General features: G+C 38.4%; 2 protein-coding genes across 6 annotated transcripts; one reads left to right on the top strand and one right to left on the bottom strand.

Moving 5' to 3' along the window:
* The first annotated feature begins 97 nt into the window (after positions 1 to 97).
* On the top strand, positions 98 to 5,740 carry plvapb (plasmalemma vesicle associated protein b). 2 transcript variants are annotated; one of them, XM_067514676.1, is made up of 9 exons: positions 99 to 566; positions 829 to 1,005; positions 1,305 to 1,377; positions 1,667 to 1,868; positions 1,963 to 2,182; positions 3,507 to 3,656; positions 3,789 to 3,917; positions 4,707 to 4,784; positions 5,476 to 5,740. In XM_067514676.1, exons 1-9 carry the CDS (start codon positions 363 to 365, stop codon positions 5,482 to 5,484), a joined length of 1,242 nt encoding a protein of 413 aa, XP_067370777.1. In that variant the 5' UTR covers positions 99 to 362; the 3' UTR covers positions 5,485 to 5,740. The 2 variants fall into 2 exon arrangements, with proteins under 2 accessions (XP_067370778.1, XP_067370777.1); XM_067514677.1 differs by lacking the exon at positions 4,707 to 4,784 and having other exon boundaries at positions 98 to 566.
* gtpbp3 (GTP binding protein 3, mitochondrial) lies at positions 3,278 to 23,103 on the bottom strand. 4 transcript variants are annotated; one of them, XM_067514667.1, is made up of 12 exons: positions 22,776 to 23,103; positions 22,164 to 22,435; positions 21,532 to 21,618; positions 19,682 to 19,764; positions 19,171 to 19,290; positions 16,911 to 16,983; positions 15,833 to 15,976; positions 14,051 to 14,216; positions 11,584 to 11,714; positions 11,033 to 11,207; positions 10,136 to 10,379; positions 3,278 to 4,255 (listed from the first exon to the last, which is right to left on the bottom strand). In XM_067514667.1, the coding sequence occupies exons 1-11, from the start codon at positions 22,832 to 22,834 to the stop codon at positions 10,148 to 10,150; spliced, it is 1,542 nt and encodes a 513-aa protein (XP_067370768.1). In that variant the 5' UTR covers positions 22,835 to 23,103; the 3' UTR covers positions 3,278 to 4,255; positions 10,136 to 10,147. The 4 variants fall into 4 exon arrangements, with proteins under 4 accessions (XP_067370768.1, XP_067370767.1, XP_067370769.1 ...); XM_067514666.1 differs by having other exon boundaries at positions 3,278 to 10,379; XM_067514668.1 differs by having other exon boundaries at positions 3,278 to 10,379; positions 22,164 to 22,432.
* Between the last annotated feature and the right edge of the window lie 1,182 nt (positions 23,104 to 24,285).

Below are 24,285 nucleotides of genomic sequence, written 5' to 3'. Positions count from 1 at the left end.
CGAACAGTAGGAACATTGTGTGTAGATTTGGGCAGTGGTGCAGCTGGGGGCTGTGACTGTGGCAGGGTAGATGAGGGAGGGGAGATGAGGGCTGAGCAGAATTTATAAATATGGCCCCTTTACACACCTAAGGGTTGTGGTTTATGTCCTTTTTTCAGACTTCTGTTATATAACTGCACACTGACAGTGTGGCAGTCCCATAGAAACAGAAAAACTTACTTTTTCATTTCTGCTTGTCAGCGCTCGCCTTGAAGCCTCAGCACCTGTTCTACAGAGAAGGCAGGAAACCTTGTGGATCATCTGCAAACAATTCCTTTTCAGATCTTCCAAATCCAGCTGTCACCATTTCGCCTCCAACAGCCATGTACAGCTCCACCTATTCCCAGGCCAAGTACGGCCGGGAGGCAAGGGAGCACACATACAAGACAAAAGGAAAGAGCTGCGGCTACTATGTGAAGATAGTCTTCTTCTTTTCCTCCTTGATCCAGTCTCTGATTATTGTCAGCCTGGTGCTCTTCCTCATCTATGGACAACCAGCGAAGTCTGCAGAGCAGAAGAGGATTGAGGTGAGTCACAAAAGTCTTTAAAGCTATGAATAGATTTTGAAATGACTTAAGTTGGGTTTGGTAGATATTACAGAAGCTCTTCATATATCTCTTTATTTTTGTGTCTGGTTGAGGTTCTCCCACAAATGTTGTATTTCCAGGTTTTTGTAATTATATATATTTCCAAGTGCGAAAAAAGCTTAGTAGAAGCGATCAAATTCTTGGACTTAGTGCAGTTAGTGCCAATCACCAATGATCTGTTATGTTTCCAAATGTTGTGAAGGAGCTGGAGCAGAGCTTCAACCGACTGAGTGATATCAACATCCAGCTGAGGAAAGAGAAAGCCGAGCTGGGAACTCAACTGAGAGCTCGCACAGCTGAGAAAACTGCTCTGGAGAAAGAGATGGAGAAACACAAGGCTCTTGCCAACAAAACAGAACAGGAGATGAAAATGAAATTAGTAAGAAGATGTTTAATATGGCATATACGGTATATTTAACAAAAGTGCAAACCAGGTTTTTGGAAAATGTTCTGAGAAAATAAGTTGTGTAGTATTTTTTATGCTGCTTGATTATCGTTATAAAATTCCCCAATGAAAGGTACAAATCAAGATTAAAAGTAAGATGATAACCAGGTGCAAATTGTATCGTAGGCCGAGTATTTCCTTAGATATTGTTGCAGTTTTCCTGTGAGTTGGTGTGTTCAAAAGCTGTGACCTACAAATCACTAATCATCCTATATTTCTTTCTTCTTTTACAGTCTGCCTGTGAGGCTATGAAAATGAGTTTGATGACACGGCGTGTTCCTCTTCCAGTCCCAGTCTCTAATGGCAGTATGTACTATTATACCAGAATTATTGCCACGGCGCTAATACTTTTCAAACTGTGTGAAACAGTTTGCTTTTAATCAACCTTCACTGCACTACAAAACCTTTTTTCCTCGCAATAGTTAATAAAGGTGTCTTAAAGTAATATGTATTGGAAAAGACATAATGATTCTAAGAAAAACTGATTTTCTTACTTGTAAACCCTTTTAAAAATGTTGACGTAAAAACTGGTGACTATAAAGAGGCAGTATTTTCCGTTTTCGCAAGATAAAAAATGTGTTCCTAAACTCTCCAGATGAACTGAAGACGTGTCAGAGCCTCACCGCTCAGCTAAGAGCTATGGTAGATCTCATCCAAGCAAACTTAACCCGGACAGTTCAAACTCTGAGCCAGGAGAAAGACATGGCCGTCAAAGACAGAGACATGCAGCACCAGGATGCCATCCACCTGCGCAGGGAGAACAGCATGGTGAAGGAGCAGCTCAACAGCTACACCAGGTAAAGTGTCTGTACGCTCATTTAGTGCAGCTGGAAATAATAAAATGAAACACTGACATTTTTGTTTTGTTTTTCTTTTGTTTTTTTTGGGCAGAAAATGCAAAGAGGAATTTACTAATTCTTTGGCCGGAATCCAAACGGTTACTAGGGATTTCCTGAACCGGATCAACAATATGTTTCCTCACCAGTTGACATTTCACCTCTCCTGTGACAAGCAGAAGGAGGAAATTGAAAAGATAAAAAGCAGCTGCACCAACTTGTCCAGAGACATTGAGAATAAGTTCCAGGCGTATTTGGATAAAGTGGGCGACAAGGTGCGTGCATGGAGCGTGTATTGTGTTTTTGTTAACTGGGTGTGATTCGTTGACTCAATGTAATTATTTCAAGTGATGGGTAGAAGGACTGGGGACCTGCCCAGGGCTGTTTCTTACTCATGTATGTATGTTGGAGGACTCGACTATTAACAGTGAAACAATTCTAAATATGAACTAGAATACAGTATTTCTATGCACTGGCAGAAGAAATACTACTAGTCATACATTCAAAATCCTACTTAAATCAAAAGTGTTATAGTATAAATAGTATTTTAGTTCCAGTACTAATTAAGGTGGAGCTACTTTACAGTCCAGTGGTCTCAATCTGAGGGGTCATTGGTTGAACAGTGGGGTACAAAAGCAGACAAAAAAACACAATTGCACACACATATTTAATTAGATTTTCAGACTTTTCCCTAATCTTTGTTTTTTGATAAGAATCACTTTATCATTGGGTTAAAAAAAAAAAACTGCGCTTCAGTGCATGAACTTGATTAGCTTCCTACACTGCCTAGGTTTTAAGCATGCAGTGTTAATACGTTCTCTGAATTCTCATTAATGCTGATGAAATATTTTGAAAAGAAGCTGAATGGGAAACCAGATTCTCAAGAGAGGAAGTCTATCCGCTGCATCATTCGTGATAAATCTAACTAAAGAGACAGGCGTCCTCTGAGGCGAACTCAGGGTCAAAACAGAGGTGAAGCATGTGGGGTGATACAGCACCACTGTGCAGGACAACAAAAACACATCCTCAGCAAGTGTTTTCTTACTGAGAGCAATATTTCATTTTGATAAGGCTCAATAACAAGTGAAGAGTCATCATTTACTTTGCTGTTAGAATTATTGTCTTTTTTCCCCCATTGGGTCGCAGCTCCAACTCACCCAACAATTCTATAATAGTGATTAATAATAAGTGGAAGAACTTCATCCTGCAATATATATTTTTATGCTTTTCTTCTATAAATATTATACAACATGGAGAAATGTAACATACCAACATATTTTATAGCAAACATATTCCAAACGACCTTTGTACAAATACAAAAAACTTAAGAAAACACAGATAAAACAGCCCAGAACTAATCAGAAAATACATTTATAAAAATATCACAAGACATAATTGTAAACTAGTAAAATAACAACATAAAACAGTAAGGATTCTTTTATTTTTCCAATTTCAGTTGTTCAGCATACAGAGAGGTGTTTAGAAAAAATGAACAAATATATAAAAATTTAGAAAGAAACACATACAGTCAACACAAATATTGCATCACATGTGAAGTGTATTACATTTGTTCAACCAAAAAATGTTTGCTTCTTCCAGGTAGCCAATATTCAAGGCCTGTCCAGTCACCTGGAGGTACAAAACAAATACTTAACTTCTGAATTTCAGCAGTGTGAACGCAACCGCAATGAGACGATCGTTGCAACTAACAGACAGATACAGCTCTACCAAAAAGTTCAAGATGAGCGGGTAAGATTACATTTGTGTGCATACAGTATGTGTGGGTGGGAAATGGGAACAGCTGGAGACACCAAGAAGAAACCCAGTGTCTCGTTGTAAAACTTTGTTTTCCATTTAAAATAAGCATGCATATTTGTTTAGATGGAGACGTTACTGAAGGAGCAGGACCGTCTGAGAAAAGACAAAGCGCTGCAGGACCAAACTTTGGCCCTTAAGGAGACAGAACTTCAGAATCTTCGGTCAATGCTGTCTGTTCAGTCCAGCTTTAAGGTAATTTAAAACAAACAGCCGTTTACTCTGTGTACACATGGGAAAGGGAAGGAAGGAATGGAAGTGCACACAAACAGTTTCAAACCCTGCTTCACTTTAGACAGATACCTATATGTAAAAAAGCAGCATGGTCAGTGCGGCTGCCTTACATTCAGAAGGTTCCCAGTTTGAGTCCATCTGCTGGCTGCAGCCTTTCTGTGTGGATTTTGCGTGTTATTGTGGGTTTTCTCCAGGTACTCTGGATTCATCCCAGAGTCCAAAGTTGCCAATAGGTGTCAGCTATTGAGCCCTCCTCTAGCCCTAATCACAGCTCAGACAGGTTCCAGGCCCCCGTCACCCTGAACAGGAAAAAGCGGTCAAGTTGACTAATGGATGGATGTAAATCTGTATTGTAGGCTCATTGTCCGAGTCAGTTAGGATTCATACTGGCAGTTTAATGGTTAAAACTACTTCTTGTTTAACACTCAAGTGTTTTCTGTCCTCAGAAGACAATCTGGGTAAATATCTATGTACTTAAATTAGAAGTAACTACACTGATTTTCTGCACATCGGTGCAGAGATAAGGTTTGTAAGTAGTGTCATCTCAGCAGAAAAAAGGGCAGCAACCACAGAAGGGATCGACTGCCCAGATAACAACGGAAAACATTTTTGAGGCGTCAATAGTTCACCAAACAATTTAAGCTCCTTCCTTATTTTTGAACAGTACAGGTGTGAAATCACAGTTAGAAAAAGCTTGATTACCTGGGAGTAACATTAAATAATACTGAAATAATCTTATTTGTTTTGCAGTCTGGGTTTCCTAAACCTTCTGGCTTCCAAGGTGCTCCACAGCACACTGTGGAAACGGACATGACCAAATTTTTAATGGTAATTTTTATATATTACTATGGGTACACATATTCATAATAAGTACACATATTCGTATCGGACTGTTTCGGTCCAGGACATGGACTTAATGCGACCAGCACCAGCCAAGCGACCAGCTCACTTTAACTTATCGTACAATGAAACACACTAATGTTTCCTGATTATACAAAGTGTATAATACTTTGTTTAGCGTTTTACTTTTAGTATACGTAAAGCACACAATAAAGTACGGCTAAAGCTAATACTGCCATCTAGTAATAAGCCAAACATTTTGGACAACCTAAAAATATGACCTGATGAGAGCACTGGATGAAAAACCAGGAGATGAGTGGTCCCTCCTGAGGGGAACATTGAGGTGTGTACTAAATTCCACGGTAGTCTAAAGCGCTGAAGTCACCGACAAACCAACATTTTCATGTCAATAGCATAGCTAAATATAACACTAAGCAGACAAACCTCCACCTCACTTCCTCAATTTTGTTATGGTTTTATAGTTTCCTCCTCCGAACTGTCGTCTGTGTGTCCTCCTCAAACCTCTTACTTTGTGAACGGCGTCACCTTAGTTTCATTCGCTACACCGTATCATTGCTGTCACAAAAGAAAACCTCACATTCCTTCTATGTGTAAACACACTTGGTCAAAGAAAATAATTCTCTTATTCAATTATAACTGTTAATGTTGTGTCTTTCAGGGGAGATGAAATGAAGCAGATGAATAACTGAAGGCACCAGTGGTCTGTCACAGTTTTCAGACATGTATATATTCCTGATACAGTGCACTTCATAAAGCACAACCTGTAAATACTCTATGTTAATGACATACACAGTTTGGTTTGCTGTGAAAAGCTTAAGAATCTTTATACTCAGGTAAATGTAAAAATTTCCATGACACTGGTGTAAATATTTTCTCTTGTGTCACACTTTTTATTACAATGGAATTAAAAGAGATGAACCCTTTGTCTTCAATCTATTTTGTCTTGTTGGCATCAAAACTGACTCAGCGAGGATTTAGCGCAGCAATACTCTTAAAATAGCTGCATTTATGTTTCCTAGTGATTCACACATTTAAGTTTCAGTCACAGTCCAGATGACAATACACCAAGTCATAAACACAGTCCCAGAGTAATCTGCAGTCCTAAACAATGTACGGTTTATCAGAAATCAACACCTGAAAGTTTTATTTAGGAAGGTGTTATGGCTAATAAAATAAAAACACAAGGCTGTAAGCCTATTGCCATTTTATGGTGCATTTAACAAGTACAGCAGCCATTATGTGAATTCTTCTCAAGCTTTACTACTTCCTTTTCCTGTCCTAAGAACATAGCAATGAACAGCTATGCAGGGAGCTGCTGTGTCCTTGGAATTGCAGTTTATAAGGTTTACTTCACAAAAGACGCCTCTTTTATGATAATTGCATATATAATAATAAACAACAAGATAGGAATAAAAATGTGAACCAAAATTAGATTTTTTACACTAAACATCATCATTTTATCAAGTTAAAATATCAAGCCAATTTTTTTTTAATTCCTACACAGACATGGGGGAAACAGTTTCACAAATAAAACCTATACTTTTCTCTGAAATAAGTTATAAAAATTATAAAAATAAGGCAAAATTCAGAAAAAAAATTCTGTCTTTGTTTTAAGTCTTTGATGCATGCTACTTTTCTTCAATCAAAAAATGAATGATTACGAGACATAATGCTAATTCTAGGAAAGAGTCAAGGTTGAAATATAAATATTCATATTTTAATATGCATCAATATTTTAGATCACATGAAATACTGTATAATGTAATTGTTCGTGTTCATTATATATTTGCAGTTTCTAAAGTTTTTAGGAAGTTTGCATCGATTCATTTGTGCAAATGTGATATGTGAACTCATCTTTATTGGACCATAATAGTGCTTACAATGTTTGAGAAATCTAAACTTTGGTCTCTACTTGAATACAACAATGATGATAAGCATTAAGAGGATGCAGAAAAATGACTCCTAACCGTGGGAAGCTGTGTAAGAAGACCCATTTGGATAAACTCTGAGTAAGCGAGTAAGTCAGAGTGAGTAAGTCCCTCTCCTGTCCTCAGGAAATCCTTTGTTAACATAAAGTGTTTTCGATCTCATGTATAGACGTGGACACTTGCACACACACACCCTGGCTTTAAGTCACGTGAGCACAGGGTGGAGGTCGCTACGTCAACGGACCGTCTTGGGACAACTATTAATCAAAACTGCAGGAAACAGACAGAACCCTGAAATTCCTCATCTTTTACACAAATTCTAACACGCTTAGATAAAAGTGGAGTCACCTTCCAAAGAAGAGAATGACAGAAGAAGAAATGAGCATTTATCACTGAGAATATTATTAATTTACTTCATTTACTGTAAATGTACAAACTTTATCGTTTTAAATATGCTATTATTTTATTCGTCGTATTTTAGTTCCTTGAGCTGCATGGCACTGTGGGTGGAATTGTTGGTTGGTTAATTACATCTGTCTAGTCTCAACTAGTAAATGCGCTGCCAAGTCTTATACTTGAATTCTATATATTGCTCGCTTTTCCTTTACACGGCAAAAGGTTGATATTTGTGAATTTAATGAAATGATTCATCATCTATGGTATGCATTTCCATCACATTTTTTTCAGATGCACGTGGTGCACGACATGTTCAAATGAACAATGGATGGATGAAGCAAAAGTTACTTACGATAACATTTTATTTCATGCTGAAAAACCATTTCGGTCATGTTTTTGAAAAATTAATAGACAACCCCGTGCTGGAGAAAGAAGACTGAAGAAGAGCACATTGTAAATATGGTCAAAGCAGAAAACAGCATAACGTAGCAATCAGCAACATCCATTCAGTAAACTTATCCACACTGGGCTTTCTCCTGAAATGTGAAGCAGCTGTATTCAGTCCTGTTTGAATGCAGATCTTCTCTCATCGGTACTGCATAACACTGTGCAACACAATATTAACTAGGTTATGCCATTCAATACGGAAATTTTTTGGATTGCCTATTTCAGAGATCGATGGATTTAAATGCTGCAGTGCACAGTTCCTATACTTTACACTGATGAAGCTGTTGAAGCCAAAACAAAGCCAAGCGAAGTAAACATAGGACACCATGGCATAATCATCTCCCTGGAGAGCACGATGGCAAAAACTGTGCAGATTTGTGCAGCCATAGGCCAGAATGATCTCATTCATCATGATGCCACTCAAACACTGCCCACATCATCACCTTCCTCGACGTCCCACACAACATGGACCAGAGCGGTCCAGGTTTGCCATCAGCAGGGAAAACGTAAGTTTCTATTGGGAATCTGTAAATTGACCATCCTGCCAGCGTACTCGCCATTCTTCAATGTCAGTGAAACATGATTTTACGCATGGCAGGAGGGTATGATCGACAACTTTACCACGCCCTTCCTCCAGGTGATGGAGGGGGCCTTTTGGTGATGTTGATGTGGGAGCATGGGGTGGAAATGTCATTCCAGATGGTACTTTCCTTGCTTTGTGGCCAGAGAAAATAGCTTGTGATGTCAATGCAGTGCTGTGGCCAGACCCACACAGAGACAGGATGCAGCTTAATTTTTTTCCTTCAGCTCACAGTAACAAGCGTTTGTTTTTCTAAAATCTGGTACGTGTGTTGTTGGTGTACAGAAAAAGATACTCATTTCATATGTATGTAGAGCTGTGATGCAAAGATGATATTTTGACAAGTGTTGATGCTGAGGAAGACGTCAGCTTTTTCAAGAGGTGTGTGTTTTTCTAGTGTTTGTAAGGTTTTGTGGTTAGTGTGTAGAGTTTTTGCAAAAAATAGCCTTGTAGTGACAAAGATACTGCCGAAGCAATCAGAAAACATTTTGAAGTTTTTGCTTCTCTCATTGAATTAACAGTTTATCAGCTTTGTGAGTAAAATTATCATTTCAAAATGAGCCAATATTTTCCATGAAATGTTACAATTTCTCAGTTTCAACATCTGATATGTTGTTTATGTTCTACTGTGAATAAAACATGGTTTGATGTGATTTGCAAATCATTGCTTTCTGATTTTATTTATGTTTTCCACATCCTCCAAACTTTTTTTGGAATTGGTGTAGTATTCAACAATGCAGTCTACAACAGGCACTACTTCAAAGGTAAACCAGGCTCCACAATTTATCGCTTCAAATTTGTACGACAGCAAATACCACTTTTAGCTTGGACCCCCCCCCCCGCTGTAATTAATCAGCGTGGACATGAATGATGACAAAAAGGCTGACAGAGCAGTGTGGAAAGAAGGTCAACTAGCCTAGATGGCGCAGAGAGAGACAAAAAGGCAGGGAAATGGGCAGTTACACTGGTATACAGAAGGGCAAATGTCGTCAGAGACTGAGGGACAAGAAACCAACTGGGGAAGAAGGGTGAGGAGTTCAACAAGGAAACATAAATATTTGATCAAGGCCAGATTGACAGGGGAACAAAGGGTACAGAGAGCATTGCCTCCAAAGCCTTTCCCACAGAGCAGAGATGGATCACTTTCTCTACATAAGGTATGTCTAGTATGTTACGCTTTTCTCTTTATGCAAAACTCTAGTTTAGAGTGGAATAAATCCGACCATGCAACTTTGTACTGCGTAGGAAAAAACTGGATTAGAAATTAAACCGCATATTAGACATTTGATTTTTTGATTTGTTACAACACACTCATCTCATTTATTGCACATCTAAATTCTCAATCGACATGTTTTAAGTCAAATTTTTTGTACATTAAAACATAAAATATGATACAAGACATTTTCAGTAATATAGTGTCTCTTCAAGGTTGTACAAGGATCTTGAGTTATCTCAAAATGTTCCTGATGTCACAGTCTTAAAAAACCCGCGCCCTCGTTAGAAAAAAAAGCTTCTTCATTGTTCTCATGTACTTGTAAACATTCACATTTCGAGCCTATGGCCTTGCAGAGGTCTGTAGCTGCTTTATTTTTAATGATCTTGGCTGTTATGTTGCTACCCAAGAGTACAATAATCGTCCATTAAAGGCTTTTAAAATCTATTTTTAAATTATGATTTAAACTTGGCTAGTACTTGTCCAATATATGAGGCCTTCGAGGCACCTGTTATCATGATGTATCATGTTCCAATTACTTCAGTCTATAGAAAACAAACATGTCTGTGTCTCGGGAGCAGAATGATTCTGCAGCCAAGAACTTGAATTTTATTCTCCTTACAGAGGCAGTGCTTCGAAGCCTGGCACAATGTAGAGGCTTTGCCCTTTTGTCCATTTTCTTAATTGATTTTCTGGGACCAAACAAAAACATAGCTTTCCTCTCTCAGCAGGCTATTAACACATGTTCTCTCACCTACTCATGTGACTATTTTCCAATGCAGAAGTCTTTGAAGATGATATCCAGGATCTCTTCTGCCCCAATGCGGCCAGTGATCCGGCCTAGACTGGTGAGAGCCAACCGGACACCCTCAGCTGCCAGAGCGAGGTCTGTGTCGCGGTAACGATGGTACTGAGCCAGTGCTGCCACACACTGCTGCAGGTGGGCCCTGTGGCGGGCCTGGGTCAGGGTGGGGGCACCAGACAGAGGGTTCCCACATCTAGAGAGGAAGTTAAAGAACAAAATGAATCAAAGCAATAAAATCCTCTTCATGTTTTGTTTTCAGTTCATAAAGATTTTTTTGTATTGAAAACTCGCTATAGTAGGACTTGGAAATTTTTGACTGTGGTGACTCTTAGTGCTAGTCTCTAACCTGTTCAGACAACACTGCACACTGCCAGTTTAAAACCCTATACTCCAAAGGATGTGCTACTCTTTGGTATAAATCAGAACAAAAAACAACAAGCGATACAAACATCTAAACTGTGCATGAACAGAGCAGTGTACAGTGTGGCAAATAAATGAAAAAGTATGCAATGATCCCAACTGAGTTTCCAAGAATTAACCAAACCCAAAACCATGATATGAACTAAAATGTGAATTTAGTAAACTTGAATTAACAAACTTCATTATAGGAATTCGTGCAAGCTTATTAAAAATAAGACAAAGGCAATTTTAGATTGCATAGAATTTTAAAAAAAAGTCTGTCACAATAATGGCAAGTTGATATTATTTCATACTGATATGTATTTTTATTTTACAATGTTATCACGTATCCTAGAGAAGAAATCAATCTTTCTGACATACAGTAACCCTTAAATGATACAGGTAGCTTACATCCTGGTGCAACAGAAAGTAATTACTGCAACTCACAGTGTCTTGATAGCATTTTGAAGCAACGTGAGGAAGCCCTGTAGTCCTTCATTGGTGTGACAGGACATCAGACAGATGGCAGGAAGTCTGCACACCCGTTTTAGCTCCCTGTCCAACTTCTCACTCTCACCTTCAGGTAGGAGGTCACACTTATTCAGCACCAAGAGACATCGCTCTGCAGGAAATGTTATTTTAATGTGTTTAAATGTGTTAGTGTTCCACAGTTTTTCTTCCTACCACATTATCTTCTGCAGGGGTTTAATGACAATGACTCTTCAACTATTATTCTCTCAGGCACTGACAGGCTTAAGATCCACATCGAGTCTCTAAACTCTCTGACCTAGACTATCAGCACAAATTGAATCAATTGGGTTATTACAACTGAACACTTTAACTGCTCTTTAAAGTGACTTTTGGCACTTACAGAAAATGACATTTCGTCAGGTTTGAAAGTTTAGGAGTTTAGACATAGGTTAATTCTAACCGAGTGACTTTACTGTGTCTGAGTTGGGGTTAGAAGTCTCACTGGAGAAAGTCTCTAATTGCCATACGTGGTACTGGCTGCTCCTGGGAAGGGAGAACACTCCTCAGCTGTCCTTGAAGGAAGGCTGCAGCTTGCTGTGCATCAGAGGGCACATGAGCACAGTCCACGACCACTAGCGTCAGATCTGCCTGCTCAACCCTGAAACCAGAGAGCAGAAACATTTACATTTTGACAGATTTTTGTATTTTTTTAAATATTATTCACACTCTGGAGACCAAAGGGTTCCAAATTCATGCATGGAAATTGGATATGATACATACATTACATTTATTTAGGCCACAGAAAATATATCACTGTTTGTCAAACTTCCATTAAATATAAGGCTTCCAGCTGACTTGGGTTAATGTTCTGCTTTAGAATTTTTTTTTGATGTATCCTGAAAATGACTGTAACTGTAAAATAAAATGCATGCTGCTCCAGGTTGTGCAAAGCTAGAGATCTATTTAAAAAGGACTGCAGGGTATGTCCCACAAACACTGCAAATTATCGGTTAAATATTTAATTTTAATAATTTGCCTGAATGGTACTGAATTTACTTGATATTCTCTTTGTATTCCTGCACCTCCGTCCTACTGTGAGGTAGCAGCAGCAGGATGCATAACCTTACTACGTCCTTCCTGTATTGACCCAGGTCACGAGCTCCTGACCTGTTCCTGCCCAGAGAGTTCCCCACAGAGTGCAAACAGTTCACCCTTCCTATAGAACCACTACCTCGCCCCCACATAACTTAAATAAACAGTAAATCAGTTACAGAATGCTTTCAATCTGATTCACCTACTGTATGTGTCAGTAAACTATCATGACATTTATATGCAAATAAAAGTTTTTTAAATGAATTGTAGTAAGCCCAACAATATAATTCCCATTACATCTCTCTCTTTTCTACCACTTCACAAATTCCACTGGTAATAGTTTCCATGTACTTACTCAACACTTATTTGTTTTCTAAGATTCTTTCTACCTGCCAAGAACACAAGTACTTTGGCAGACATTTGCCATGACATTTGGCCTGTAGTAGAATGAAAATGGTCATAGTCAAGACAAAGATTCTCATCCTCTTTTCCTGCTCCTAATATCAAACCACATGATGAAAATGTTACTGTATATGTGTATATAAATTGATTTAATAGTATGTGTATATAAGTCAGCTTGGCCATTCTTTGGCCTGTCTCCTTGTGTACAATAAAGGAGTGATGATAAGTGCTATAGAGTATTGTTATTCTTCCCTGGTATAAACAGTGGAAGTAGCTGTCAGTGAATGGACATACAGTATACGTATGTTCTCTACATCATACATGAATGAGTTCCACAAAGTGAGTAGTCTGCAACAAGGAGAGGAGACACTTCATTACGCAACCTCCTCAGAGTGTTTGTCCAATGTATTTATAACAGTGGCTCCACAATAATATAAACTCTGGTGGTCACATAGACATCACAAAAACTTCTGCATAGTGTACACGGGGAAAGGAATGACTCACTTCTTTTCCATGTTTGCATGGCCACAATCTATTAGTCTTTTGTCTCAATAAGAGAAGCTAGAAGAACAACCTTTATGTATATGTCATTGAGCACATATACATATTGCACATTAATGTTTCAGTGAAATTCTTTTTTGGCATTTAACCCATCACCCTGGAGGGAACAGTGGGCAGTCACGGAGAAAGTGTCTAAACACCTGGAAACTGAACACCAAAAGATGCAGTAATTACCTAAAAATACTCATAGTTATGTTGGTGTTATAAGCATGAAAGAGGCCTGTAAAATGTGTAATTCTACGTGGCACAATCTGTAGTAGTTAAGATGAATGACAGGACAGCACCCTGGAAGTGAAGCCTACTTGAGCCAAGGTTGCTGTATAGGTCACAAATGCTAACCCCTTATTATCAGTACCTGAATTGTTTGCTTGTTATTTTAAAATAATTTGATATACAAAAAATATGTATGTGGGTAGAAGTATTATGCGACGAGTCGCAGGAGCAGAGGCAGCAAAGTCAAACACAAAAGAAAAGCCAATTTATTTAGCCAGTTTCTTTGTTGCAAACACTGTTAAGTGACTCGATGCTCCATTGAGCTGTTCCTACATGAAAAAATGTTATGTGAATTATTGCAGCTCTTGGTGTTTAGTTTCTAAATCATTACACATTTAGGGCTCCTATCCATTTCTTTTAGCAAACTGTTTTCTGGTTATTTCTTTACTAATTACCAAGTTTTACTTTAGTATTTTTTATTAGCAACTTAATAATCCTGTTATCATTACTACAGTAATATTACCTTCTGTTACTTTGCTGTAAAGAAAATATTAAACCATTCTTCCTTATTTTTATTAGAGGTATTACCTATACTATTACATGCAACTACATGTACTAGGCATTATTCTATAGTGGCTTGTTATTTCTAAAGTATTACCCCATCATTAGTGAGCTGTAAAGTGCTACCAGTTTTATACATTTTTACCATTTACTCTCTCTCTCTACCTTTCCCGAGCCCGGCGAACCCCCTCTTTCTCCACCAGGTCCAAGCTGTCTCTGAGGCCAGCTGTGTCACTTAAGAGGACAGGGAAGCCACCAATGTCCAGTGCCATCTCCACTATATCCCTGGTAGTCCCAGCAATAGGAGATACAATGGCAGCAGGTCTCTGGCCTTGACATAAAAAGGTTCAAGAATAAGAGTTATTGTCAGCTAATCTCATGAACACAGCAAATTGTCTCTCAAAATGTTGCCTTCTCAGCCCCAAAGCCGTGTGTTCATAAATTGCAAATGATCAAACAAACTATAATAAATATTTAAACACATAAAAACTTGATAAAGTGTACTGACAGTCAATCAATGTCTGCAAAAGGGCGATGCATCACGCTTAGCGGCAAGTCACACAACTGGTTGTCAACAACGCATAGAGGGCTATGTAACAATGACTTCATTTGTAAATTGCTTCCAATTCTAATTTTTCCACAATATGCTGTAGCCTTCATGCACAACAATATAACATACCATAAGACCTCTAACACTTGCACTCTAGCTATCTACTTCAGATGTCACTACTTAAAGCTCGGCACAGTGTGAATTTTTTTTTTCAGCCATAGAGTCTTTATTCTTTAATCAGGAACTTCATAAGCTGACCATCCTCATGGATTGTATAATGCTGCTACCTCAGTATTGGTTTCTGTGCTGTCTGGATCTGAGCCCAGTCCACATGGAAGACCAATCAGACCAGGAAAGGATACGCAACAGGATTTAATGTTAAGTTTTATAAATATACCTATTATTCTTATAGGAAGAGACCCCTGCCAAATCTGTAGTCTGCACAGTTTGTATAAAGGGATATTAAATGATTTCAGGATATAACAGAGTAAACAAACATAGCCTGAAAACATAAACAATAATGTTAATTCGATTGACACTGAACACTGGAAATGTTTGTAATGAGTGAGAATAAGAAAATAAATCCTGCAACATTACATGTGGAAATAATGACCTTTGCTTCTGCAGACTGTGACACCAACATTGACTGGGGCAAAGACAAAATAAAATTTGTATGCAATCACATAAGTCTAAAATTGGTTCATGTGTGCCAATATCAAGTTCTACTGTTGCAGATGATGTTTAGCATTGATTATTACATTACACTACTGCAACTACTATAAATTTCTATGAATAGATGGATCATTAAACAGCGGCCTTGTGGCTCATTGGGTAGAACATCAGGATGGGATGCAGAAGTCTCTCGGATCAAATCCCTGCCCACACACCTGGTGTTTTCTTCTTGAGTGAGAGAATCAGTGCTAGTACCGGACGGCAACCCGGAGCGTCCGGCGTCCGATTTACAGTTTCGTTCTAACATGTATATGTATTCAGAGACAACAAAAGAGCTGTAAATGTTTTACAGTTTTTACTGTAACATTTAACATAGGAACATCTACAATTCCGAGACAAATGGGCAAACTGCAGAAGAAGACGGATGATGGTGGTCACTTTTTGAAACCACAAGGTTTACTTTCACTGTCTTGTTTCCAAACCACAGGAAATGCTTAATTCATTTTAATGAATTAAGCATGTTTAATGAAATGTTTAGTGCTTAGAAGTCTCCTCAAGGTGTAACAAATGTTGTGTTTCTTCCATTCCAAACCATAAATGACAGCAGTATGATCCAACAGTACAGTCTGTATTTAGAAGATAAGTAAGTTAGTCATGTTTTAATCTTAATCCCTTCATGGTGTGCGTGTGTGTGTGTGTGTGTGTTGGTTTTGTTGATCTCTTACAGAGTGTGTTAAGGAGGCTGCTTTTCCCTGCATTGGTAGCTCCAGCAATGACCACCTGAACTCCGCTGCGAAGTCGCTCGCCTCTCCTATTATCCCTTAGGTGCTGCTCTATCTCTGCTTGTAAATCCAACACTGATCTGTCAACTGTGGGGCAAAGTAAGAGGGAGAAAAATCATAGGTGGGGGCAGGACAAAGGTTTCACATTCAACTTAATTTGTACAGAATTTATTCCTTTGGAGAAAAAAAGGCCATTTCTCCTAGTGTCTGACACCCTTGGATGAAAGATTTTTCATGAATGTTTGTCTTTCCTCAAATGATTAAAGAAGAAAAAAAAACTTTTGATAAAACCATGCGTCAACAATATGTAATTTTTCTGAATAAATCAAACTTTATAAACATTCCAACTGTATTAAACACATTAAACATCTTAAATATAAAATGATGAATTTCAGATTGCTTGTAATTTGCCTTATGTCTGCGGGTAGAACTGTAAAGTATTTCTACAAATCTTTCCATTCCTGGACCTCAATTATTACATGCAGCTCTGAGACGTGATCCTACATTTTGTGCCACCAAAACAAATAACAGCTCCCAGGTTTTATTGTACTGAAACTTCATAACATCTAAGGCTTTTTGAAGAGCACTGCCCATGCCAGACAGCAGGTGACTGACTCAGGGGGGACATCCCTTATGCACGCACACACAAACATCACAATCAACCTCACATACACTGCAAGCATGAGAAAAGGTTGTAATCACTGCTACTGACAGCACCGACACAGAGTGACACTGCCTTTGAAGACAATACTAATGCCTCCACTGTCCCTCCTGGCCTTCTTGCCTCACTTCCTGAAGGAAACTGTCTCTTAAGATGTTTGATGGATCTGGCTTCTCCCCACACTGTGGCTAACTAACACGATGGCCATCTGAAGTTTCAGGAAAAACAGGAAAGCCAATTAGACTCCTTTTTCTTCAGAAAGAACCTGAGATCTCAGAGGCCCGGCACCTCACTCTAAAGACTGCGAGATGAATATCTTGTTTATTTGTCTCGAGCTGAAAGGACAAAGTGCACACATACCTTGTGTTAAGACACAATCTTCTATGAGCTCATCCTCACTGAAGTCAATGTAGGCCTCAACATGAGCCAGACACTGTGACACATGCAGAGGAAGGAGAAAAGGCAAAAATCAATTTACAGCACTTAATTAATAGAGACGTCCTCCTGAAAACGTAAAAAAACAAATGTTTGGACTGTGGCCGAGTGGCGGAAAGATTAAGCTAATTATTTGCTATTTATATTGTAAAGTTTCTGTGTTATAATGTTGACATTCAAGCTGCACAGGAAATGTGACTGTGAACAGGAAAATAATAAACTCAATCAATTATGCTGTTGACTGTTCATTTAGGCATAATTTACTTGTTTGCTGAACAGCCGTTTTGGGGTATTTTATTTTTTGCAATGCTCTTCTCCCCAGACATGGCTGTTCACTTACATTTGAGACTTTGTTCTTTGATTTTAACAGCATTCACGAATACATTCTTACTGTGTATGCGTGTGTATCTATACATTTTATAGTTTTATGTAATAATGTAAATGGCTTCCTCTTGCATTTGTACAGCACCACAGCACTGATTAGTATTTTTCAAAAAACAGGAAGCATCAAATTCACATACTTCACAAAAGTGGGAAACCAAGAGTTAAAAAGCGGCATTGTTTAAATGTCAGCGAGGGTTTGACCCCTAGACTCACACATATGGTATAGTTATGGTATGGTGATTAACTAGATTCCCAGGAATGTGAACGCAGAATAAAGTCGCGTTAAAATTGCTTCCAGGAAATGCCCTAACAAAGCTGCTGACAAGCAAGTTTCTCAAGGGAGAACACCTGGACCAGTTGGACAGATCTGGTGCCAAAGTATATATTCTCCAAAACAGTTCACAATAAATGTTTGGCTCATATCCACTGAAGCAAAGTGCTCATAGTGGTCAGGGATCTACTGTCCCGAACTGCCTCAACAAGGTGTAAAAGAAACATCAGCCTATGTCAGGATTACTTAACACTTTAGTTTTAAAGACAGGCATAATATCACACCTGCTCCCATATCAGAGGAATACGCACCCCAAAGCCCATCTGTTTGTGAATGTAAAACTACAAAAGCGTACTGCAAGTCAACATCCCTAATATCTTCTCCCTAAGGAAAGTTCAAATTTGAATTTGACAGTTGCACTGATTCTTACTTCTTCTAATTGACTGAAATTTAGGACTGACCCAACGCTTTACAGAACACAGGTTACTGAACAGATGCATCAGCGTTGTGACTGTGAGCATATCTTAACTGACAGATATATAGCAGCTAAGCTTGGTATAATTCATCTTTAATCTATCTAAAACAATAAAAAGCCAGTTATCCAGGGATGTTTTGACTGCTTACTAACAGTTTTCCTCAGGAAAGTCCAAATTAACAGCTCAACCAGGTCTCTCGGCAGCAGTGACTCAGTTCTGGAGCCAAGACAGTAAAGAATTACACAGAGCACGTGTTTTCCTTCAGAAAACAGTTACTGTGTTGATCATGTACAAACATATGACTTTATTAATCATTGCTTATGATAAATAATATTACACTACTAATATATAAACCCTGTGCTCTCATAACCTGTAAACAACTTTCAAGTGTGAAATTACTTGTGATTTATTCATTTTTTCCCCTGCTTTCTCCTGACCCGAATGCATTTACATGATCTTTTTTATTTATGGTAAGGACTGCGTGCTATACTGACTGCAATGCAGCTTTAGTATTAAACCAAAACACACGCACTACACGTCTACAGCAACATGGAAACAGGAAGTCTCTGATTCGCATTAGCTATTCCATCGACAATGCAGTGCAAAAACAGCTGTAGAGATACATCAGGAAAAAAAACAAATGAAAAAAAGCATTGTTTGGGTGTGAAACTGCTGAGGCCTGACCTACAGCCCAGAAAAGACAGGTTCTTTCCAAAACACTGTTTTGCATGAACATGGACAAAGTCTCTCTGGGGAAAGTTTCAGGATTTGGCTTGTTTCTGCTGTCAAGCAAATGCGGAAATGAAGAGAACATTGTTTTTCATTATGAATGTGTAAAGGCCCTTGTTCGTCATTAGCCATGGTCCAAAGGTTATCGACATCAATTTTGAATGAGCACAGCAAGTGTGATTTCAAGCCAACAAGTAAAAACGAGCTAAGACAACGTTCGATCTTCTTACATCTGACTGACTTTCTTCCACTTTCCAAAGTGAAGACAATTATGCATGAAAACATCTGTCTGCACCGCCAGTCTCCTTATTATTGATCAACCTACATGTTTTAGTTTGCAGCTCCAGTCCTGATAAAGGCGCCCCAGTTCTCCTGACATCTGCCTGAGAGCTTGTCTTCGCTGAGCCTCCGTCTCAGCGTGGATTAGGTCCCCGAGCCCTTCCACCTTCAAAAGCAATTATAATGGTATTGACAATCCAAATGAAGTACTTACCATACATTTTTATACTGCACTACTTAAAATCATTGTTTATTTTTGGAATACATTTTTCATTATGGCTAAGCTTATGAGTGTGCATTTGCTGGGATGTCTTCAACATCAACAGAAGTGAATCATTGGTTTAGTATTTATTTTTATCTTCTCTTTTTACTTATTTCTTTAATTAGATTTTCTCATTTTTTTTCCATAATTGTACTTATTCGCAAAACCACTTTTTCCTATTTAAAAAAATAAATTTAAAACTGTTTATTTAATATTTGTTTTGCAAAATTACTCTGAAAACCGCTCAGTACACAAATCCGGTTCACTGTGTTCTTACATGTTCTTCTTGACATACCTCTGTTAAATCCAGCTTCCCTGCTTGAAAGGCCCTCCGTGTGAACTCGCCAGCATCAGCAGGCCTCATGCCAGGCACACGTCCTGCGAAATACACACATAGCATTCAAACTCATACAAAGAACAAGGGGGGCATACATAATGCACACAAGGTACACACATGCAAATAGATAAGGATCAAAGACAGGGTCAATGTGACTCAGAAATAAAAACCAGAACAATTGCGGTGGTTTAAAAAAGGAATGTTTCTATTGTTTACTTGACTATTTTTCTGATCTCATCAGGTGGAGACGGAAACCATTAGCAAAAAGGGGGTCACAATCTGTTAAAATATTTTAATGTCACCGCAGTCTTCTGTTTTATATTTTATTGGCTGTTTATTATATAACCAGCATAGACAAAACCTTTCGGTTGAAAGAAATATTGGCAAAAAGGATTTAATCAGTATTTTTGATTACTGAAAACCACCCATTAACTGGTTACAAGCTTCATTAACATTTCTGAATTATACAATACTGCCCTCCGTCAGGCCAATGTGAGAACTGCAGTAGAAATACTCCTGCCAGTCACAGTAGGATTGCCACACTTGTCATGGCACATTTTATAAGTATCTTGGAAATAGGAATGCATGTGTCACATTTCTCTTTTAAGTTACAGTGATGGACAGTCACATGATGGGACCAGGCACTAAATTTAGAATTTAATGCAGACTTAGCGCTTAGGAGGACAAACATTCAAGAAACACTCTGCAACCTGATGGTGCATCACTTAACACAGATGGTGTTTTATCCTGCATTATATTAACTTTTAATTTTGCACCTACAATGACTTTTGTGTATTTCTGAACAGATTTGACTTATGAAATAATCAGATTTTGACACTAGTCCAAAAACTATACAAAGAAAACCCTATTGAAATAATATATTCACACTTTTAAATTTACTCGTGCAACATTATCTGATCTTTGTGTTTATTTGTGCCTATGTATTTTAACTTGTAGAATCAGCTTATTTAAAGGGAAAAATACAATCAGGTGTTTTAATCAGTTGGATGACAATCAGGAGACCCTTCTTTATTTTGAATAGGAAAGGAATCAGGGTCTTCACTATCATCCAGTTTGATTGTGAAAACACAGAGGTGTGGAAGTGTGTCATGGCTCCAACTAAGCAGATTTCTGAAGAACTAATGAAGAAGAGTTGTTATCCTCTTATCGACAGGCTGTACAGAATTACAAATTATTTTTTAAGAGATTTAGACTTACCTTGTATTATAATAGGTAAGGAGGTCACAAAGAACCCTAGAGTAATGGAGGAAACAAGGAAACTAAAGGCTTCTCTTGCAGTGGATTGAACATTGACATTAAAAAGCAATGGTGTGCAGGGCAGAGCTGCAAGAAGCAAGCCACTAATCTGTAAAAAGAACATTACTGCCTGTCCACAGTTTTTCAAGGCCATGTGGATAAGCCAGAAGACTACTGGAAGAATGTTCTTTAGACAGATGGCACCAAAATAGACTTTTTTGGCTGGAATGAGAAATGTGGGTGGGTGGGTGAGTGTGTGTGTGCTGATGATAAAACACTAGATTCCAGCTTAAGAAACTTAACCTATCTGTAAAACACGGCGGTAGCAGCATCTTGACTTGGGGCTTCTTTGCTGCCTCAAGGTACCCATCGGAACTGAAGCTCAACAGAAAGTGGATCACACAGCAAAGCAACAAAGCTTAACACACAGGTTCACCTTATCTAGTAGTAGAATTTGCACAAAAATCTGATCAAGCATTAGGTCATATGCATGTAGAACTAGATTTTCTAAAAGAAAAAAAAAATAATTTAAGCACCAAAGTATACATTACCTAGAGCCTGTAAGACAGCAGTGATGACAGCAGGACCACCATGGATGTGAAACTCCACACTGTCCTCTCCAGTAAAACTGTGAGGACCTGATGATATAAACAAATGTAAATCAACAACAGTCGGAGTTTAGTAATAAAATGCACCTTGTTTGAAATTAATTAATTTACCCTGGTCTACCCAGTGCATCTCACAGATACTGTAGAATACATTTCATAATAATTATTACTAAGATGAGAGAAAACCCATCAGCTCTATCTTGTAGATTAGTAATTCCAAACAGCAGTAAAAAAGAGAGAACAGAAAGTTTTACAACTAATAAAACAGGCTTCACATTTCCTGTAATACATTTTAGCTTCTATAAATATCTACTTGCAGATACCTGAAACTTTCTTGACACAGATCATTCTCTTCATGAGAGTGGTCTTTCATTGTATTGTACCACACACCAGTAATTTATCAATAAAAATGTGGTCATGAGAAGAAAATCTCTAAATGAGTTAGCAGTTATAACGTGTATTGTATCTTAATCAGCCAATGTTGTATAAGCAATATATCTATGAAACACAGAACACTAAAACACAAGTAAGCAAACAAAAACAAAAGTATATGTCCGTGGTCCAGAGGAATGTACCTGGGAACCAGAGTACAAGTCCACGGTCCAGCACTTCTTTTGACTCTGGGTCCGTGATGCTGCGCAACAGGGCTGTGCGTGGAGGAGGTAAGCTGTGTGCGAGCCCGGTCATACAGCTAAGTGCTGTAGCTGATGCTGGACCACTGACTCGTACCACAGCCACCCCACACCTGCCATGACCTGATGACAATGCGAAAATGGTCTCAGCATCAACCAGTCCCACATGGACTCCATCGTTCGTAGACAGGAGTCTGCTAAAGGCAGTTCCTCTGCTAGGAATAAGAAAATTATTAGACAGGGGCAAGAAATATAATGAACTTAAATGTGTACCAGCACTAAAACAATAAACTTGTAAAAGTTTTAATTGTAAAAACCTTTTTTTAGTGACTGATAATTGGTTAAAGAACAACCACTTAGGAAACTAATGATAGTAGGATTTTTTTAAGTTAATCAATTCAAATAACACTACTGTATAGGGATCATTTAGTTTCTTTCTGCTGTCAAAACACTTGAGGTCAAAACATCGGTACTGTAGTCCGCAATAAAGTAAATAGAAAAACTGTTCTAAATTTAAAAAATATATATATATATACAATGAGAGCACAAACAAACCTTATTCTAAGTGTGTGGACAGCAGTTTTCAATATCCCACGATGGACAGACAGGAGCATGATTATAAGACACAAGCTGTTAATGCTAAATGTTTCATGTACTTGCTGTTTCTAAAGCTTGTTTAACTCAAACGATATGCTTTCCTTGACAAAATACTTCTTTACCTAAAGTTTACCTATATGTTAAGGGTATAGCAACAGATGTACGTAGTACTGGTAAAGAATAAAAACTAACCATCCCTGACTATTTAATTCCCTGTGAATGTTTCAACATCCAACTCATGCGGCTTTTCAAGACTCCACCTTTTACATTTACGACAACCAGGATGTTTCTCCCTTTGTCGACTCTGATTGGTTAACGTTTTCCATAACGGCGGCAGCTTCCGGAGTTCTATTTGTTCAGAAACTGTCACTCTGGAGTAAGACCCGCCTTCTGTGCGCCGTTTATTTGGGTTCGTGTGGCAACCGTGTGCGTGCTCCAAACATACCGTACCTAATTGTCCCACAGTATCCTTGAGATAAGTCGAAAAAAAACAGAGTCTCCAAAATTACCATTGAGACAAATCAAAATCACTTATAGACAGGTTTTATAAACCCTCATGAAGATACAGCTTTCCTTTAATAGCATGTATCTAAATGCAACTCAATGTGCTCTATATGTTAACTTGTCTTTTTTTTTTTTACAATTTTAATTTTCATAAGCACAGTTCTCACTAATTAATTTGTTGTACCTTGCTTAGCTTTCTTAGCTTTCTGTTGTAGATTTTACTAAAACATTTGGTTCTGTAGTCTATCATTGCCCACATACATACTGCACTTTACATCCAGCATAAAAATATTAACACACTGCATGTGCACTTGTATGTGTGTCCCACTGCAGCCCCTTGTAGCTGTCAGCCCAAGAGGGTGGTGAGTAAGCAGAATTTCTTCTTGCAGATGAGGGACTTCTGAGATCTGAGCCATATGAAAGGGGAGGGCTGACTTCTTGTCTGCCTGTCTGTGTGGTTGAAAGTGAAACACAACATCCAGATCCTGTCAAATTGATAGAATGTGTACAGTACATGGAGAAGAAGCTTGGCCTGAGGCCAGGGAGCACTCCTTATGCTGGGAACTTAATAATTCATAGACTGCTCTGTTTGGGCACAAAGCATGGCACCTGCCACTTCACAGCTGCTGAGCACCATTAATACACAAATGTCTTTGTCTCTTCTGACCAAATCGTCTTTAAGATGAAGAAATCATCTAGAACAAGAACAAATTACATCTAACCTTCTTACACATTAGCATGTACGCTTCACACAGTTTACTGTAAAAACTGCACTAGCCATTCATAACAGAACACACGTTCTATTTGATCAGGAGTGGATTATCTAAGTAGCATCAATGTTTGTTTCGAATGGTGTTTGCATTGGGTGTAGACTCACTTTGGTCAACTATTATTTGCCCACTTTAAAAAATGCTGAGACAACTGAGCAGACATTACACACTGTATCCTTCAATGTAGTCCAAAG

This window comes from Channa argus, chromosome 8, assembly GCF_033026475.1.
Source record: "Channa argus isolate prfri chromosome 8, Channa argus male v1.0, whole genome shotgun sequence".
Lineage (NCBI taxonomy): Eukaryota > Metazoa > Chordata > Actinopteri > Anabantiformes > Channidae > Channa > Channa argus.
The sequence above is the reverse complement of the archived record's forward strand: the minus strand, read 5'-3'. Positions and strand labels throughout refer to the sequence as shown.